Source organism: Hydra vulgaris, chromosome 05 (genome assembly GCF_038396675.1).
Source record: "Hydra vulgaris chromosome 05, alternate assembly HydraT2T_AEP".
NCBI lineage: Eukaryota > Metazoa > Cnidaria > Hydrozoa > Anthoathecata > Hydridae > Hydra > Hydra vulgaris.
Window position 1 is genome coordinate 2,313,349 of NC_088924.1, and position 21,655 is coordinate 2,335,003.

Here is a 21,655-nt window from a genome sequence, read left to right on the forward strand (position 1 = left end):
ATACCAAAAAAATCTGCAACTACATTGGCCGAATATTGGCTCAAAAAAGCTACGAAATTAGTGTGAGAACAGAAAAAATGTTGATCCGATACTACATTGGCTAAATGTTGGCCCAACATAGTACAATATTTGCAAAAAATTTATTTGCCGATTTGAAATACTACGCCAAAAAAAAAAAACATGGGCTAAATATTGGACCAATTGAAATATTACGCCGAAAAATATTGGCTAAATATTGGCCCAACGGAATAAACTTTTTTTTTTTTCTAAATGAATTCTAATAGTTGCCAAAAGTTGTCACTTGGGTAGATGTTTTGGCAGAACATTTTTTTTTTTTGGATGATTTTTTTGTAAAATGTTGATATTTTTTGCAAAATAATTTTTTCCCAAATGTCTTATCATGGAATGTATTATACTATTGGAAAGTACATTCAAATCCAAGTCTAACAATATAAAAATCATTAAAATATTCAAAGGATTGATAAAGTTGTAATTTTTCAAATAATTCATACTAAGCGATAAGTCTCGATTGTTCGAAAACCGTTATTATCCAGCACTTTAACGTAGTGGGTTCTTTGGTCACCATGAGAATGTGCTGCTAAGTATGATAACTGACGGCAGGAGGCATGTACAAAAGCTGCGGCGAATAATGCAAGCTTAAGCAAACAAGCAGCCAAAACGACCCAAAAACGGAATTAGGGTGTTTCAGGTACCAACTTTTAACATGGATGTTTAATATTACATTGGGCTAATCGACTGGCAATCGGGCACAGTGGCCAAGCTACCCGTTACAAATTTTTTGTCTAATAATGAGTTGGAGTCATTTGTTAGCAATGGAGAAACACCTATTATTGAATTTCCTCGTTTTCCATGCCATACGCAGGCAGTTGAAATATGCGTAAAAAATATAACCGAAGCTTCAAAGGCAGTCATGGAGCAGGAAGCTCGAGTTGGTTTCATCCGGCGAGGAATGCTGCCAGAATGGTAATGCCTGTATTCAACAAAAAACAAGGATACACAGGGCAATACAAAGATTCACAGATGCACAGGGCGACAAACTGACTTCAGCATTATAGGGCAATATTTTGAAAAACTAAACCTTGTAAATAATGTCGTTTAATTAAACTTTTGTAATTTTTTATCATTTTTCATGCATTCGCGACCTGTGACTTTTGGGGATTTCTTTGAAAAAAAAATCATAAATTCATCATTTATTTAAATTTTTAAAAGGCTAGAATGACTAGAATGCAAAATCAAATATTCTTTTCAACACTTCAATTATAATATATGACATTTAATATCAATTTTCAAAGGATTTCTGAGTTATGTCAATTATAACGGTTTTGGAACAATCGAGACTTATCGCTTAGTATGAATTATTTGAAAAATCACAACTTTATCAATCCTTTGAATATTTTAATAATTTTTATATTGTTAGACTTGGATTTGAATGTACTTTCCAATAGTGTAATACACTCTATGATAAGACGTTTGGGAAAAAATTATTTTGCAAAAACTATCGACTTTTTATAAAAAAATCAAAATTTTCCAAAATTAAATAGCCGGTAGAGGGCAGAAAACATCCAAAAAAAAAAAATTTTTTTTTTTGCCAAGACCTACCCAAGTGACAACTTTTGGCAACTATTAGAATTTATTTAGAAAAAAAACAAACTTTCTTCACTCCACCCTAATATATAATTACACCAACTTGTACATTAGATAACTTTCATTCTACTCTAACCCAAAGTATAAAATATTTAAATATTTATGTTTATTCTAATTTATAAGGAAAAATAAAATTTAATTTTAATTCTGTTTTTACTTTTTTATTTTGTTTTGTTTGATTTTATTGCTTGAAATTTGCTTTAATAAATAAATTTGTGGTTTTTCCCTCATATATAAAAAATATTCAATGGTCATTTTAATCTCATTCTTAACTCTATATTTTTGACATTTTCATTTATTTTATTTTATACAGTGTACACAATTTATTATTCTTTACATTAACAGAGTATAAAAGTTAAGATTATTTTGTATTATTTCGTCACACCTCAATCATTGAAACCACTTAACAAAAAAAAAACAGAGAAACTTTTACTTAACAGTTAAAAAAGAACATTTATCAACAAAATTTATGAATACATTATCTTTACATTTGAGTTGATTTGTTAAACAAAATATTATCGGAGCAGGTAAGTGCACAATAAATGCAACCATTTACTTCCATTAGTATAAATTTTAATTTAGAAAAAGTTCAAATACAAAAATATATCTAATATTATAAGGGAATTTAAAATATCTTGGAAACATTAATAATATTGCAGAGCACAATTTTCATAGCTGACTGGCATATTAGCATGCATGTTGTTGAATGTTCACATAGATTTAATAACATGTACTAATGCTTTAGTTGTGCGAGAATATCAGAAACAATTTCTTTTTTGGATTTTTTAGGTGCAGACCACTCCACACTTTCTCCTTCGTGGATTGATAAAGTATTTTTGCTGTACTTTGAATTAGATATTGACAGTTCGTTTAAGTTGCATTGACCTATAAAAGAAGCATTACACTATAAATGAAGCATTTTGATTTATTTTTTGCAAAAAGCTATACGAAAAAGTGTAAACCACATATATGTTACGGTGTTAAAGATCGTCTATAGTTTGCGCAACGCTAAATTTATTTAAAAAAATATAAGTAGAAGATTATTTGAATTTAGCATTGCGTAATTTATGGACTTATACGCGTATGTTTATACAAAAGTACTTTAATATGTTACCGGAAGTAACTGTAAAACGATAAAGGATCTCATTGCTTCCCAAAGAGTCTTGTTCTTTGGCTTCAATATTTCCCATGCAAAGAGGGGTATAAAAAGGTAACCAGTATGGAGCATCGTATTTTGGTTCGAATGTCAGAGTGCCAGAAATAGCGTTGTATTGTTGCCCGGATAAAGCCAATGGGAGATGCCACAAAACTAAATGGAAAGTATAATGACTAGTAGCCCATGGAAGACCATCAAGACCATAATGCTGAGATGAAGTTAAACCATGAAAATTCCATTGATCACGAAGTGTGGTTCGATAGTTATCTAATGATTTGATAACTTGTTCTAATGCTAAATGTGGCTCCATTCCTAAATATACAATACTAGTTGTATAATACAATATAAATAGCCACCGAAATTGAACATAACTTAAAGATATTTAATTATATCAAACAGCAAAAAATAATAAGTTTTACAAATTTTTTATAATATGATTTTTTATAATAACATGCAAAGAATGTAAGAGGAAGCTTCAAAATTTAACCAATTACAACACACTAGTTTTACGCAACCGTTTTTATTATATTGAAGATGTTACCTAGATAAAGTTGAAGTACTGTCCAATCAGAGCTTGACGACATCCAAACAGATTCGGTTTTTGTGATGTTTTCTAGCGACTTACAGCTATTTAATTCATCACCTAATATTACAGACGTATCTTCTGTTGGTACGGAAGATTCAGATTTCGAAAGAACCTGATTCAGAATAATATAAATTAAAGATATTTTATCTACTTATGTCAATAAAATTTTGCAAAAAAGACTAGTGCAGCAAAATTCTTAAGTTTGACAACAGATTTCAATTACGTCGTATATATATATATATATATATAAATATATATATATATATATATATATATATATATATATATATATATATATATATATATATAAATATATATATATATATATATATAAATATAAATATATATATAAATATATATATATATATATATATATAAATATATATATATATATATATATATATATATAAAAATATATATATATATATATAAATATATATATATAAATATATATATATATATATATAATATATATATATATATATATATATATATATATAAATATATATATATATAAATATATATATATATAAATATATATATATATATAAATATATATATATATATAAATATATATATATATATAAATATATAAATATATATATATAAATATATAAATATATATATATATATATATAAATATATATATATATATATATATATATATATATATATATATATATATATATATATATATATATATATATATATATATATATATATATATATATATATATATTATATATATATATATATACAGTATTGGACAAAACATTTGCAACCAACATCGAACAATGCTAAAAAATGTTCCTAATATTACATGTCTTAAAAAAGGAAACGAACTATACTACCACAGCAAACAGTTCAGGAGTCTGGAGTCATAGCATGCCATGACATGAGCAATCAGCTGACAGGTGACAGCACACAGGCAGAATTTCGTTGACAAGTGCCATTTTGCAGCGGACAAAACAAGTGCAACTTTTTTGGTTTGTTTCATTTTCTTAAGTCTGGTTCGTGACAATGTCACGGAAGTTTTTTAATAATTAAAGGAAGTATCCAGAAGTTTCCAGAAGCATGCAGAAGCTTCCAGAAGTTTCCAGAAGAAGCATCTGGAAGCATCCAGTAGCATCCAGAAGTATCCAGAAACATCCAGATACATCCAGAAGCTTCCAGAAGCATCGAAAAGAAGCATCTAGAATCTTCCAGAACAGGTTCACACAGGTTCATTTTACTATATAAAAGACATGTAAATCGACATGTAATTCAGTCAGTATATGGAAGTCAATCAGTCAGTATTATCAAGACAGTTTATCGAAGTGAGTTTTACCAAAGTGTTTTATCGAAGAACATCAATACAATAAGTGAAATACAACAAGTGTTTCATTACATCAATACAGTTCACATCCAACCAAGACGTTGTGTTCCACAGAGCATTATTGTATCATCACAGGGTAAATGTAACACGGTAAGCCTTGAGAAGCGTGATTATTTATTTTTATTATTTTTATGACTTCAAGTGCAAAAATGGCTCCCGACAGTCTTGGATTGGAACTAAGAAAGAAAATTATTGGCAATTAAGTAAGTGGAATGTCACAAAAAAGTATTTGTGATAAATATCGCGTGAAAAAATGGACCATATCAAGACTATGTTCCAAATATCGTTCTACGGGGAAGTTGGCAGCAGATAACAAAGGTGGAAGACTGCGTTCCACCACTTCTAGAGAGGATTCTATGATCGTCAGATCCGTCAAGAAGGATCCCTGGATATCATCAGTCGAGATACAAAAGCAATTAGAGCTGCCTGTATTGGAGCGAACAATCAGACGACATGCTGTTGAAGCCGGATTGTTTTCTCGACGCCCTGCAAAGAAACCGCTGGTTTCACTAAAAAACCAGAAGAAAAGACTCCTGTATGCTACATCTTGTATTGACTGGAATGTGCAGAAATGGTGAACTGTCCTGCTCAGTGATGAATCGAAGTTCAACATCATTGGGAGCGATGGCATTTGCCGTGTACGTCGACCGGTCAGAAAAAAACCTAAACCGTTAGCAGAAAAACACCCCCAGACCATTTCATTGCCTCCACCATGCTTCACGGTCTTATGGCAGTAACGTAAATCAACGCCTTGATTTACGTTACTGCCATAAGACCGTGAAGCATGGTGGAGGCAATGAAATGGTCTGGGGGTGTTTTTCTGCTAACGGTTTAGGTCCAATACATCGAAACGATGGAATAATGGACTGTTTCATGTATAAAAATATCCTGAAAGATGTTATGTTACCTCATGCTGAATGGAATATGCCAATAAAATGGATTTTTCAGCAAGACAACGATCCGAAACACACTGCAAAAGTAGTCAAGCAGTGGTTTCAAGACAACCACCTATCGGTGATGGATTGGCCGCCTCAATCTCTGGATCTCAACCCTATCGAGAACCTGTGGGAGATCGTCAATCGCAGAATTAATCGTGAAGGTGTTCGTAATAAGGATCAACTGTTTGAACAAATCCAAAAGGCCTGGGCAGCGATTCCACTAAGTTTTATTGAACACCTGATTGAATCTATGCCTCGAAGATGCAAGGCTGTGATCGACAACAAAGGATTCGCCACAAAATATTGATAGCGAAACACAGCTTGGTCAACATTTTGTCGAGTTGCACTTGTTTTGTCCAGAAGGAAATCAACTTTTTTAAATACTTTTGATTAATTTATTAATTTTCGTGTACAAATAATGAATTTTGTGATGAATAAAACTTGAAGAACTTTGTCTCTAAACAGTTACATAGTTATTTCTCTAAATTGAAAAAATGCAGCACTTTTATATAAAGAAACAAAATTAGCATTATTTGGTCGCACTCGTTTAGTCCGATACTGTATATATGCTACCGTCCGTAAGTTTGGACGCACCTTACAAAAATAAACAAAACGCGTTTTAACTCATAAATAAAATTAATTAAGAGTGTCTACATTGGCCTCATCATAAAGTATTGTGAGAACATAGTTAAGAGAGATATCTTTAAAAGAAATATATTTTGTTATTACTTACAAAATAAAATAAACAGAAACATTTTTAAGCGAGATCCACTTGTATCGTAAAATAAATAAATTTTTAAATAAAATCACTTTTTATTTTGTCTATTATCATTATTAGTTAAACTTTTAAGCTGAGTGTGTTATAAGATATATTTTTTTCTGTTTTAAAAAGTTAATAAATTTATAGATTTTGAAAATTAATGATTTGATTGATTTTGAACTATCAATTTTTGGTAGGAAAATTTTTTTAACTTTATTTCTCATTTTTTTAAATTATTTTATTTTACTTTAGTATTCTTATAAGATTCGTTATTTAAAATGGCAAAAAGAGGGCAGATAAATTTAGAAAAATGTATAGAAATTTGGACCCTTCATAATTTTGGCTTTTCTAATCGAAAAATTTCAGAAATTTGTGCCCGTAAAAGGATTAAAAGAAAAGTAGAAACGGGGTCTTTCTGCAATTGTAAAAGAGTAGGGAGACCTCGTTCTACTACGAAAAAAGAGGATAAGTACATAGTAATTATTTCTTTACGAAATCGTAGACGCACAGCGCTAGATTTAGCAGCTGATTTTAATGAACATCATACCACAAAAATTGGCGAACGATTCATGTTCCAACAAGATAATGATCCTAAACACACTGCTAAAGTGGTTAAGCAATATTTAAATGAAAAACAAGAGGAAGGATTGTTGAAGGTCATGACTTGGCCACCGCAGAGTCCTGATTGTAACCCAATTGAGTTATTGTGGGATCATTTAGATCAAGAAGTCCGAAAAACTCCACCAAGGGGTAAAAATGATCTTTGGGAGGCAATCCAAAACATATGGAAAAATATTGATGAGGAATATTTAAAAAAATTGATTGATCGCATGCCATGTATCTGCCAAGCGATAGTTAAAGCTAAAGGTGGCCATTTTGACAAAAAGATAATTTAAATAAAAACATTTATTTTAGTTATAATTTTTAATACTATTATTTTTTTTTTCTTTAAAACTAATAAAAGAACATAAAATTATCAATTTGTTTTATTAAAGTCAGAAATCAAAATTATTCTGATACATTTTTCTCTTAATATCTGTAGTTACGATAGGTGCGTCCAAACTTATGGTTGGGAGTGTGTGTGTGTATATATATATATATATATATATATATATATATATATATATATATATATATATATATATATACAGTCATGGACAAAAGTTTGCGACCACTGCAATTTTTTACAAAAAACACTCAAAATTTAAAAAAATCAGTACATATATTTTGAATGTTTATTCACACTATACAGGTTAAACAGCATGTCTATTCATATTTTAGTATTTACAATGAAATCCTTTATTTTTGAGAATATTTTCAATATGTCCTGGCATCGATTCACACAGTTTCTTGCAATAGTCCGGCGTAATCTCCTGCACCCACACGCGCTTAATCCAGTTGATGAGGTCATCTTCAGAACTTGGGCTATGTGCAGCAATCTTCTGCTTCATTACAGTCCAAACATTCTCAATAATATTGAGATTTGGACTGTTGCCTGGCCAAGGTTCCAGTAGCGGGATGTTTTCAGAACGCAGCCAGTCCTTAACAGCCTTGGTACCATGACAAGGTGCGCCATTATGCTGGAAATGAGTGATGCCATGTATTGGTACAAATGGTGGCAGCTTATCCATCAGTATACTCAAGTAAACAGCACCATTGATCATTGTATTTTTAGGCATAATCCAAATGCTGGCATGACCGCTACCAGAGACTGCTCCCCAAACCATAACTTTTGGAGCCTGTTTGACTGTTGGTATAACGTACTTTGGATTATGCCTCTGATTTGGTGGGCGTCTGACATGTCTACAAAATGAGTAGAATTGCGTGAATGTTGTCTCATCTGAAAACATCACTTGTTTCCACTGGGCTGGTGTCCACTGCCTGTACTTCTGACAAAACGCTATGCGATCGCAAATATTCTTTGGTGAAAGCTTCGGCTTCCGTGCTGGTCGGTAAGATTTCAAGCCTGCATCAAATAATCGTCTGCAATTGTCCGACTGTTTGGTTTCTTGGATGGTGATCCAGGCAGTTTGCCTCTAATGGCACTTGAGGATGCTCTTGGTAATTTTTTTGCTGCCTTTATTATAGCATTATCCATACGGCTGCTTGTAACCTTCGGGCGCCCAGCGCGTGAACAGGATTTAAAACTTTTCAGCTCTTGATTTCTCTTTACAGTAGCTACAACAGTGGAATGTGAAATACCAAGCTTTTTGGCTATCTGTCTTATAGAAATGTTCTCTATGTACAAAATAATGACCTGAGCTCGCTTTTCAGATGTCAGTTCTTTACCGCATACCATTTTAACTAGTACTGCTTCAAATAAGATCTCCGGAATATAAAATGTTCCAAAATATTTCAGTTATATCTGAAAATAAACATGTAAACATCAATTTTAGACTCTAATTGACAATTAGCACAAATTGGTACAAAATTGTAGCACTAAAGTAGCCCAAAAGCAATTCAGAGTAGAATACATTAAAAAATATGCGAAAATCGCAGTGGTCGCAAACTTTTGTCCATGACTGTATATATATATATATATATATATATATATATATATATATATATAATATATATATATATATATATATATGCATATATATATGTATATATATATGTATATATATGCATATATATGTATATATGCATATATATATGTATATATATATGTATGTGTATATATATATATATTTATATAGTGATGCTGTTTTTTGCATATACTATCAAGAAAGTGCTAGATGAACTAAGTCAGAGCTATAATATAGTAGAAAATAAAACTATGGCGACAAACATAATTTACAATTGTATAACATCTTCCCCAAACATGCCCAGCAAAGCATACATTGGTTTATCAGAGGACGTGTGTAAAAAGAGATATGCAAACCACAAGCAATCATTTACAAATAAAAAACATTCAAATGCAACCACTCTCTCAAAATATATATGGGAAACTAGAAAAAAACTGAAAGAAACACCAGAATTAACTTGGTCTATCCTAAAAAAAGCCTTTGCTTACAACAATACAACAAATTTACTTTGTTTATATGAAAAACTCATAATTTTATTTCATAAAAATGCTGAAGAGCTGCTTAACCCTTTCAGTACTGGTGAACCACACTGCAGTACATAAAAATCATGAAAAATTCCTAGTGACCCGCTTAGCAGTACATGTAAAAAACTCAATATTGACACTTTGCGCTAGGACTACAAAGAAAAATTCTGATTTAAATTGTCTATTCAGCAAAAAAAAAACTGCATGTCCTTAGCACTTTTCCTTCTAGAAATACAAAGTTTCAAAAAATGTCTAGACCTGGCAGTTTTGCAAAAATTAGTTACAAATATTGAGGAGATATTTGAAATTGTTTTAAATAGTGATTGTGAATCACCCCATTCATCTATGATTGGAAGTGAAAGTCAAACTGAAAGTGAAGAATATGAGAGTGAAAGTCAACCTGAAAGTACAGAAGGTGAAGAATAAGACCAGCCCCTAGCAGAAATATTATGCAGAACTGATTGTAAAGGTAGTCTTGGTGTTATAAATTGTGGTAGAAGTAGTCGTGGTATTAGAATGAGAAGTGGTAGAGGAAGAGGGCATGCTGTGAAGGGCATAGCAGATAGAAATAGGTGTAGCAGAGTGAGAGGTAAAGGAACTGTTGATGGTGTAAGGTCACCTCTCTCTACATGGGAAAGGTAGCCTAGCCTTCACCCAGATTCTTGCTTTGAAATGTATCATGCAAAAACTAAACTATGCTAAAATGTAAAGTTTCTTTATTTTTAATAAGAAGTTATTAGTGTTTATATTTTGCATGGTATTTATCGTTTTTCATCTTTACAGTAATAAACTTCTATTTTATGAGAGCTGCAATAAAAATGATATAACTTTAGTTCTTGTTGAGATTTTTTCTTATATTGCAGAGCAATATATTCTGATAAAATGTTCCATTTGTTGAAAATAAATTAAATTTCTAAACCCTCAAATTTTTTTTTGTGTGTTTTATTAAAAAAAAAAATCTACTATTTTTGGACATATAACGTAAAAATTGTTGTTATAACAAAAATTGATATTTTATTATAATGAGCAACTATTGACAAAAAAAGGAGCCAAGTTTGAAGTACAACAGATTAGTATTTTTTAAACAATTTGATTAAACATAGTAAAAAACATTTTTAATCAGGAAACTTACGTAGTTTTATTCAGTACCGAAAGGGTTAATAAAAAAACAGTTAATTTCCAAATGTCGCCACGAAAATAAATTTCTATTAAGCAACCGCAAACCTGAAGATTAGATACATGCGGTTGTAGCAATAGCTTTTTATATATAGGTTTTTTCTGTATAGTTTCGATTGTATATAATTTTTTAATGAACAAATTATATTTGTATTTCACCTGATGATTGCAATAGCATGAAACTTAAAGTTGTGAAAATTATGTAGTTTTATTTTCTACTATGTATATATATATATATATATATATATATATATATATATATATATATATATATATATATATATATATATATATATATATATATATATATACTTTTAATTAAAACTCTATTGAAATATAAATGATTTAATTGAAATCTGTGGGTTGTGTGTGTGTTGAAATCTTTTACTTTTTACACTGTTTATAACAAATTATATTTGTATTTCACCTGATGATTGCAACAGCATGAAACTTAAAGTTGTGAAAATTACGTAGTTTTATTTTCTACTATATATATATACATATATATATATATATATATATATATATATATATATATATATATATATATATATATATATATATATATATATATATATATATATATATATGTATATATTTATATATATATATATATATTTATATAAATATATATATTTATATATACTCTTAATTAAAACTCTATTGAAATATAAATGATTTAATTGAAATCTGTGTACTGTGGGTTGAAATCTTTTACTTTTTACACTGTTTTTCAGAAAAAGTAAAAGAAATATGTTTTAAAAAAAGTTTATTAGATACTGCATATTAAGCCACTGTCTAAACACACTTTTTTTTTCTAAACACATGGGCTCACTTTAAGATTAATGTGACCCATAAATATAGACATAAATCCAAAAAAAAAATAGACAATTTGGAGTTATAATTATTTTGGGAAACTACTTTGAAGTTTTCATATATTTGTGTTTTTTCTCAAATATTAAGAGGAGTTGAGTATTTTTAAAAAACTTAGTTATGAAGCAATTTTCAATGTCAAATGTCCACAGAAATCTCTTTAAAATTGGCTGTGTTTAAAAAAAGTTGGGGCCAGGGTTGTAAAAAAGGGTGTATGACACACTCTTTCTCCTAAACAATGAGTTTCATTAGAACCAATCAGCAAAATGTACCTTATTTTGCAAATGTGAGAGAGCGATAATTTTTTTTAAATTGGTAAAAAAAATAAACACACACATTTAACAACTGTTCTCGTTGGTTCTGGTTGGGGCGTTTTAGTATACGCAGGTACATATATATTTAACACAGCAACTGTAACGGTTTTTGTGAAAAAACTTTATTTTCTTTTTAATGAAGTCTTTATTATTAAAAATATCTAACATTCCTTAAATTAACTTTTTTATAGTCTTTTTCAGTTGTCAAAGTCTTAGAAAAATAACTTTTGATTTCAATATTTGTAACAACAAGTTTGTAATATTAGTCTGAAGAAAGTATACAATATGTATCTAACTTTTTTGCACTTCTCTTGTTTTTGGTTCTGTTTTGGTTTTTAGCCAAAAAAAAGTCTTTTCACCCGTTCATAAAAAAATTTTGAGGCTTCATATATGCTCTTTCTACCTTTTCTGGGAATTATTTGGCAGATCAGTAAGAGAGAGTTTATTACCGGTTTGAATAGCTTTTAGTAACTCTTTGAAGAAGCAAAAACTCAAAGGCTCAACCTTTATTGAAGAAACCTCAATTAAGTCGGTCCAAACATCAGCTTTGAAAAGCAAGAACTTAACTGCCTTAGCTTTGATTTTAAGCTTGAAATTTGAATCAATTTTCCTGGATACTTTGGATTTGGATACAGGATTCAATTAAGAGCACAATCAATTACAACTTCGTCATCTAGTAGCATAACATAAAGGAAGTTTTCTTCACAGCATCAGTAAAAGTTACCCTAAAGATTTATCAATACATTCTTTTGAACTCTGTTATCCTGCTTGTTGATAAACCATATTATTTTGTAAAGACACTTTTTTTGAAGAATACTTTTTAGGTTCATTGTTTTTTCCATTTATTTCAGATATACATGGAGAATTGGTAGCTCAGACTGGTGAAGCAAACAACCTATCCTAATTTTACAAAGAAACCATCATCCACAACCAGCGCCAGAACATGTATTGCCTAGAATTATTGTTTATATAACGCTTATAGAACAACTGCTGAAAAGAACACGTTATGACCAGAAAAAGGATTATTTTTACAAGTAAAAGTGAGATGTTTTGATGGTTTGACACAGTTTGACGCCCATTATCTTGTATTTTCAAAAATTCATTAGTTCATTTCATAAACTAATGAATTTTCTTTTTCTTTTCCATCTACACCAACTACTTTTAATTGTAAAACTTCTTGATGATGCATAGTATCAATTGAATTAGCCACTCTTGTTTTTTCACAAATTACCCTATACTCAGTTATTACAGTCAATTTTTTTTAAATTTCAATTCACCTCCCTAAAGTCATGAAGGCCACTACAGTTGAGGAGGCTACTTTAGTTGTGGTTACAATCCTCTCTCAACTCTATAACTCAATAACACAAATCTTGACAAAAAAAGTCGCTAGGCAGAGGAACAAGTTAAGCGCAGTACTACCAGGAACGTGGTGGGGATTGAACTCAAAACTTCTCGCTCATGAGGCGAGTGCTCTACCACTATCTTACTACGGTATTAATTAACACAGTTGTAGTAGCATCACTAACTTCATATCATATTGCAGAGTTAGCTATATTAGTTAAGTTTAGTACTATTTTTCATTAACTATTTGCTCTTCAAACTCATCACTTTCAGCTGTATCTAAAGTTAAGGGTTCAACACTAAAAATTTCATCTGAACTAACTTCTGATGTTGTTTGAAGATTTCTCTGTCTAATTTGCTTTATAGTAGCCTCTTTTTTCTCTCTAATAAACAATTTCACAACCCTTGTTGCCACTGCTTGGTCCACACTGCTTAAATTCCAACTTCTTTTTGGTCCTACTTTGGATCGTTTGTCCTTTAAATATTCTCTTACCATAACAGGGACTTTAACAAGGTATTATAAAATTGAAATTGTTTTAATTTAAAGTGACAAGTCAATAAAATATAAAGTCTCGGTCAAATGATTAGAGATAAGCAATTGATGCTCTTTTCTTTTACTTAATCTACCATTTTTGTGAAGTGTATTTGTAAATGCATAATAGTACTGGTAAAAAAAATTATATGTATTTACTTTTTTACTTTTCTCACAATGACAAACTATGCTTCATTGTGTAATCATTTTTCTCGACATCCAGCTTGCCTAAATGTTTATTATTTTACTATCAAATCAAAATCATTTTAAAAATATTTGTTGCAAAGGCTTCTGCAAACCTTAGAAGGTAATGGTGGTGGGGAGAAGGGTCGGGGAGGTTTGGATAGGGTACTGGATTTCTAACTAGAAATTTAAAATTCTTACCACTTAACATTTAAAAAAATTGTTTTAAAATTATTTTATATCTTATTTTATTTTATATACCTTTACAACCATTAATAATTTGAATATCACATTGACAAGCAGACAGATCAAATAACATTTCCAGTTTCTTTTCTAACCAACTTATACTAGGTATATGGACACTGCTTAAAATGTTTTGGAAATTTTACTTTTCAATGGGTTATCTTTTATCAAAGGTTAAAAAAACTGATTTTTGTCATGTCAATTTTCAAGTCAAAAGTTAATTTCTGCCCGTAAAATAAATCTTTCTCAAACTTGTAACCATATTAAATGAGCTATATGTAAGTTGGCAAATTGCTCACATGTAAATTATAGAGTTCTCTACTAAATCTTTTCTACTAAATATTGTTTCTACTAAAGTCTTTATAGGTCTTCTAAGCATTTTTGAGCTCGTGTTGATATCACAATATAAGTTTATTATCTAATTAAAAAATAAAGTGAGAATCTTTCATTTAGTTTATCGAAGTAAAATATATTTTGGAAATTTAAACATGTTATAAATAAATAATGTTATAATTCCACATAGAAACATTATATAAACAACTCATAATGTATTAATGAGTTATTGGACTAATTATTAATTAGTTACCAGTCCATGATATAAGCAAGTTATAACTTTATTTATCCAATTAAAAGCATGATACAACTATTAATGTTATTTAATACATAACAGCTGCATGATAGATTAAAAAAAACATAGCAAACATAATCCACTTAATACCAATTAGTTTACATAATAATAGATAAATAATTTTTTTATCAACCATAAAATGTTGTTGATTACAGTAAATTTTTAAACATCATAACTTTTAAACAATCTGAAAGTGTTTTATTTCCGGACCTTAAGTAACTCCACTGTGAAAATTGCAAGTTTTTCTTTTGTATTTCCCAAAAATTTAAAAAATTATTTTTTTGCGGCAATTAGTTAATATATATAAAATACATAAACTGCACACTGAGCCAAGTGATATTCCATACATGACAGTGGCTTACTGCATATGCTCTAACACACCAATTAAATCAAAGTAAAACAAATGTATGTAATGAAATCAAAGTCACTCAAATGAAAATCAAATATTGTATGTAACATTCCAAAATCAAAAATTTAATAACTTTTTATTTATAAAGAGTAAAAATTGATTTTAATCATTTAAGTAAGCTTTAGTTGTTTTTTTAGTTTAGTATACAGCTTTAGTTTATTTTTTAGTTTAGTATTTTTTTATCCTAATATATGTAAAATAAAGAAATATATCTAAAAATAAGTAATAAATGTTACAATAGGTACATAGAGAAAAAGGTATGGTCAAATTAAAAAGAAAATATTTTATTCATTTGGTTTGTTTGTTTACAAATATGCTTTTTATTTTTATTTCTAATTATAAAACAAAGATAAAATTGAAGAATTTACACAGTAAATAAATGTTGCTATAGTTACTGCTATGATTAGTAAGACATATAGAAAACAATTATACCAAGTTATTATACCTTTAGTCCGAAAGGTGTATCATTTCTTTCTTCTTCAGTTTTTAAATGTTTTTTCATCTTGTCTCTATCTAATAGATCACCTAAACCCAAAGTATATGCCCAGACCTGCCCATATAACACATCACTCATCAACCAAGTTGGTGATCCCCATTCATCGTCAAACCACGCATGATAAAATCCCTTCTTTTCATTCCACATTTCCACCTTTAAAAAAAAATTAAAAAGTCATACAGGAAACAATGTTACTCTAAGTTGGCTTGATTAAATTAAAGACTTTTTGAATTTACCCTCAAATAAAAATTTGGATTCAATAATGGATCTCAACTTTTAAATATACCCAGGAAAAAAAGCTCTATAGAATTTCTATAAACTTTTGAAACATATGGCCTATAGAAATTCTATAGAATTCTATAGAAGTTCTATAGAATCTCTGTTAATTCCTATAGAAATTTTTATAGAACTTTTTTTTCTACTATTTTTTCTATAGAAAAAAAAGATTTATAGCAATTTCTATAGAAATTAATAGATATTCTATAGAAATTCTATAGAATTTCTATAGGCCATATGTTTCAAAAGTTTATAGAAATTCTATAGAACTTTTTTTCCTGGGTAACCTGTTTCACATATATTGTAACAAAAAAATTTTTTTTTCTACTTTTTTTTTTTAATTCTAAACTTTTTCATTTTTACCTTGTAAATATATTTACAATAGACGATTAATAAAATAAATATAATAATCCTTTGGAGTTATGGAGTTGAGAGAGGGTTGTCACAACTTAAGTAACCTCCTCAATTATAGTGGTTTTCTTGACCTTGGGGAAGTGAATTAAAAAAAAAAAAATAATAATATTATTTAATATGCAATATGGAAATAATCATCTATAAAAACATTATAAAGTCAACATATTATTTATAAAATATTTACAAAAAGATTACAAAATGTTAAATAGTTAAAAAAACAACTTAAGATATTTTATGGATAAAATAAATCTTTTATTAATAATGACCTACAATCTGGTTTTTTTAAATCATGGAAGGCGGAAGTTAGCACAAGTTATTTGAATACAGGGTAAAAATAATGTAATAAAAATCTCTTCTGATCATTTCCCCCCCTCTTTCTTCAGACTTCAGTCTACAAAACATTTTTATATATCAAACTCAAGAAGTCTAATTATTGGTCTTATAAATTCTTTGTTACTTAGTTTTTTATTTCGTGTGTCAAATTAACATTGTTGATAAGCAACAGCAACATGCGCTTTTCAAGATGTATTGGTAAAAATATTGATCATTTTATTACTTAATCTGAAATTATTACTTAATCTGGAATTTTATCATCTCAATCAATTCCATAAATCCACAATTCGTACATAATCATTTTAGGGAAAAAAAAAACCTAATGGATTGAATAACATTGCCTTGTTTTTAAACAAAAGATCATTTTGTATATATTATACAAAATGATACAAAAACTTGTATATATTGTGTATTTTCTTTAGCGGCAATAAAAAGTAAATAAATCAGACTTTGCTTGCCAGAAAGTGCTTCATTGCAGTCAGAAAAGGCTACATTGCAGCCAGAAAACACTTCATTGCAGCCAGAAAGTGCTTCATTGTAGGTAACTCTGCAGAAATTAAATTTATATGTTCATTGCAGGTAACTCTGCAGAAATCAAATTTATATGTTCAGCACAATCATTTTAAGATGTTGCTTTAAGAATTCCAACAGAGTTTAAAAGTCATTTTTATGCAATTATTCCGGCTGAATTTCATAGTAGCAGGAGTTCTTTGTATAATTGAATTTTTATCATACATGTAAGTTGCTTCAAGAACAGCTTCAGAAGCCAAATGAAATTAGTGTGCATACTTTCTTGTGTATTCTTGTGTTACAAATTGTGTCATGAAAAGCGATGAGTTAATCCCAAATACTAGTTGGTTAAATTAGAATACATCTGTCGTTGGATCCAGAATTCTCCATAAATTTGTTGATATTTTGGATCATCTTTATGTATTCGAATTCTGAAATACATTTCTGTTATATTAAAAACTAGTGTGACAAGATTTATTGGAAAAATCTGTAAAACATATATAAGGTCTTGTTGAAGTTTTGGACCTTAATAAACATCATTTATTGATTTACGATTGTATTTTGCAGATCCATTAAACACAATTCTGACTTTATGAAAAGAGTGGTAAATCCCAAACATCACCTAGATTCTTCTTATCAATTTTCTCCAAATATCCATTTTCTTTATTCTGGCAAATAATTATACTATTATAATTTATATTATAATTTATTATAAACTTATATATTATTATACTTATTATATACTTTATAAATATATTATTATTTATTATTGTGATCTCCGAGACTTTTGACTTTCACTTGATGTTTTTCAGTGTTTCTTAGTTAATTTATTGCTATTGCATAATTATCATTCAACTGTTTTATTTTATCATTCAACTATATTATTTTATCTATGGCAACTTTAACTCATCGTTAGGTAGGGTAGGTACAGGTTGGTTAGGTTAGGTTAGGTATGGAAACATCTTCCGCTTTTTATTTTAAGCAAATTTGTTACCAAATTCAGATACAATACTGTCTTTAAGGTTAGATTTTATATTTTTAAATTGCATCACTTCATTGCCTTCAATTTCATAATTTTTTAATTGTGTTGTTAGCATCTTCTATTTCCTTTTTTCTTGGTATTAATTTCATAAAACGGGTTTGCAGATATCCTCTGGAACCACCAATACATGTTCATCCAAGGGGTATGAACCAAGCAACTGGTTCATTAGATCCTCCTTCAACTTCTTTAATTGCACAGTTAGAATATCAATTTTTTTGTCTTAGTCTAATGTTTGGGAATTCTATGTTTCTTAGATGTCCCTTCTGTTGTGACATTTTGCCCAATTAACTGCTTTTAAATTTCCAGTTACATTATTCTGTAAAAGCATTTACATTGTAAAAGCTTACATATTATTGCAAAAGCTTGTATTTTAATAGTTGTTCTTCAATTCAATGACTCCAGTTGGGATGCCACTGGCATTGTTTCAAAAGAATCAATTTTTCCATTTATCATATTGATAGTTATTTTTTTCTGTTTTACCTTGTAAAACAGTAACCATTGACAACACAGTAGCTACACCAGAACTCAAACATGACCTTATACTTCCATTGTCAAACAATGTGTTGACCACAACTTTTAATTAACATTTGAAGAGATATACAGTTAAATAATGCATTTTGAATACAATGGATATTTGACATATAAGAGTTTTCTAATACCGTGTTTTCTTCTTGGGTTCTTCAAAAATTCTTTCAGTTAGACTCATGAAGCTTCAGTTAGACTTGTGAAGCAAATGGTTGTGACTATTCTTGAATTTCTGCATTCTTTTTAAGAGTGATTAAAATTCAAACATCTGAAGCAGAGATTTTTTTTCTTAGTTGTCTCCCATCTTTCTTCAACATTTTGGTTTGCAAAGGTTAGGTAATCCTATCTTTTAGGATTGTTTTTGCAAACATTTTATTTCTTCATCCAATCTAACTTTTTTTTTGATCATTGCTGCCAAAATTCAAATTTCCCTCAGGAAGTTTATAACCAGTGCCTTTCTTTTAACCCATAAAGAGTTTCTGTTGTTGCAATTTAAAAATCAGCTTCTTTAACTATAAACTTTTGGAGAAATTCAACATTTTCATTTAGCCTGTTCTTATATACCAAATATTTATTCTTTCCAAATGTCCAGCCCTTTAATCATTCTTAATGTGTCACCACATAAGTATTAACATAACTAAAGTAATTTATATTCAGCGGTTTCTAGAGCTTAGTCAATAAATGTATTGAATAAAGCTTTCCAGTTTTCAATACACTTTTTATTGAAATTAAACATTGAACGCGTTTTAGTTGTTTCCACTAGATCATGTCTAACTTTTGCAGGCTTTTCATCAAAATTACTTGTTTCATTTTTCATTTTGTGCTTGATGTTTGTAACCTTGATTTTTGATTGACCTCCATTTTGTTCTTATCATTTTCTTCCTCATTTACTTATTTTAGACTTATTTTAGACTTATTGTTCCTTTTTTAAGTTGACAATCATTGATAACATTCTTAATCTTACATCACCAGTTTAGCTTTTTAATACATCTTTTTGTTGTTTTAAATAAGATTTTTTTGTTCCATTGCACAATATTCATCCATTTAGGTGTTCCATTGCTTTAGCAAATTTGTCATACATTTATTCAATTTCTTCATTGAGTTTTCCTACACTTTCTTTTGATTCCCAAAACTTGTACTTGCACTTGACAAATCAATCACTACCTCAATAACTTTATTTTGTGTCTTTGCTAATTGATTACTCAATTTGCACAAGAAAAACTACTTTCTGCTACCAAACCTTGATCTGATGGCAATCAAAAAATAATATGACTGCATTTAAATTTTTTATTTGAAAATCTTTCTTAACCAATTACATGAAGCTAATTGACAAAGTTTTACAATATTTTGATGGAAGTAAAAATCGTAATTATACAGAAATACTGACTATTAGAGACATCTTCAGAAAGAGTTATGCAAGAACTGTTGTCTTGGTCCAGCACATATTATCTTTTTTCATGTTCAAAATATATTTTATTTGTTACATTACATAAAATGGCAAACAAAAATTAAAAAAATGAAAACCAAATCTCAACAAAGATGCAAAGGTCATTACAGGCAAGGAGGCTATTTATTAATTTTTTAAAATTCTTATTACAACCTCTCAATTATTAACAACTCTACAACGATTGCAACCCTTTCAACTCTGAAACACAAGCAAAGAGAAACAAGAGTGTTGGATGGAGAAACATGTTAAGCATGATACTACCAGGGATGAGATTTCAAAACTTCTCATAACTTCTTGTTTACAAAGCAGGTATTCTACTATTATAGGTAAAATTGTAAATTCATTTACATTAATTCTAATCTGACATAAAAAAAAATAAAAAAATAAAAAAAAATCATACATATTTGATACTATAAAACTGATTATACATGTTTCTTCATAAATTTTTGTTGACATGTATGACCCTACTGTATGAGTATTAAGTGACATACCCTACTGTATATGCACTATTTTAAACACATATACACGATGAGTCATTGAAGTATCTACCATAAAGATAGGGTTTTTTTTTCCAGCTATTACCTTGTCAGGTAATAGTTGGAAAGAAAAAATAAGGCTTCATTGTTTTTTAAATAAAAGAAAACAAATGATTTTTTTAGAAAAATTCTTTTAATATGCTCTTTAAGCTTGAAAAAAACTGAAAAATAAACATTTTGAGATAAAAATTTATTTCTAAATTAAATGAAACTAATTAAAGTAAAATACATTTTGAAGAAAAAAATTAAGTTATATTAAAAGAAAAAAAAAAAAAAAATAGAATTTATAAATAAAAAAACTAAACCTCTAATTGTTTAGTTGCTCTGCTTAAAGCTGCATTTACATTGTTAATGGTATTATTGTCTTTTTGCATACTTGCCATTGATTTCATTGCATGTAGTGCCAATAAATAAGAAATACTATTATAAGCACAATGGTCATACTTTTCTAAGTCAAACAAATCATAAGTATCAGGTTTTCGATATGGTAAACCAGTTCCTTTATGGAAAAAAAAAATAAAAAAAAAAAAAGGTAACAATTTTTCTAAATCTTCGATTTTGTTAAACATTTAATATAAAATAATTTCTAAAAATATTTATGAAAATTCAGTACAATAAAACAAATTATTTCATAAAATATAATATTTCCTTTATATATATATATATATATATATATATATATATATATATATATATATATATATATATATATATATATATATATATATATATATATATATATATATATATATATATACACACACACATACTAAATGTACTTTCGAAGACAAATCATCACACAGTGCCAGTTTACCAGTATGTATGTACAAGAAAAAACCGAACAG

The 21,655-nt window shown here is 28.6% G+C and overlaps 1 protein-coding gene across 1 annotated transcript in view; it reads right to left on the reverse strand.

The window, feature by feature from the left end:
- Positions 1-2,216: 2,216 nt before the first annotated feature.
- Positions 2,217-21,655, reverse strand: part of LOC136071792 (uncharacterized) — a 55,729-nt gene continuing 36,290 nt past the window's right edge. Inside the window, exons 13-17 of the mRNA XM_065797086.1 lie at positions 21,116-21,309; positions 15,677-15,880; positions 3,363-3,519; positions 2,780-3,133; positions 2,217-2,550 (exon numbers count right to left, since the gene is read on the reverse strand). Of these exons, the coding sequence (XP_065653158.1) occupies positions 2,399-2,550; positions 2,780-3,133; positions 3,363-3,519; positions 15,677-15,880; positions 21,116-21,309 (1,061 nt within the window). The 3' untranslated portion in view covers positions 2,217-2,398. The remainder of the gene's footprint in view (positions 2,551-2,779; positions 3,134-3,362; positions 3,520-15,676; positions 15,881-21,115; positions 21,310-21,655) is intronic.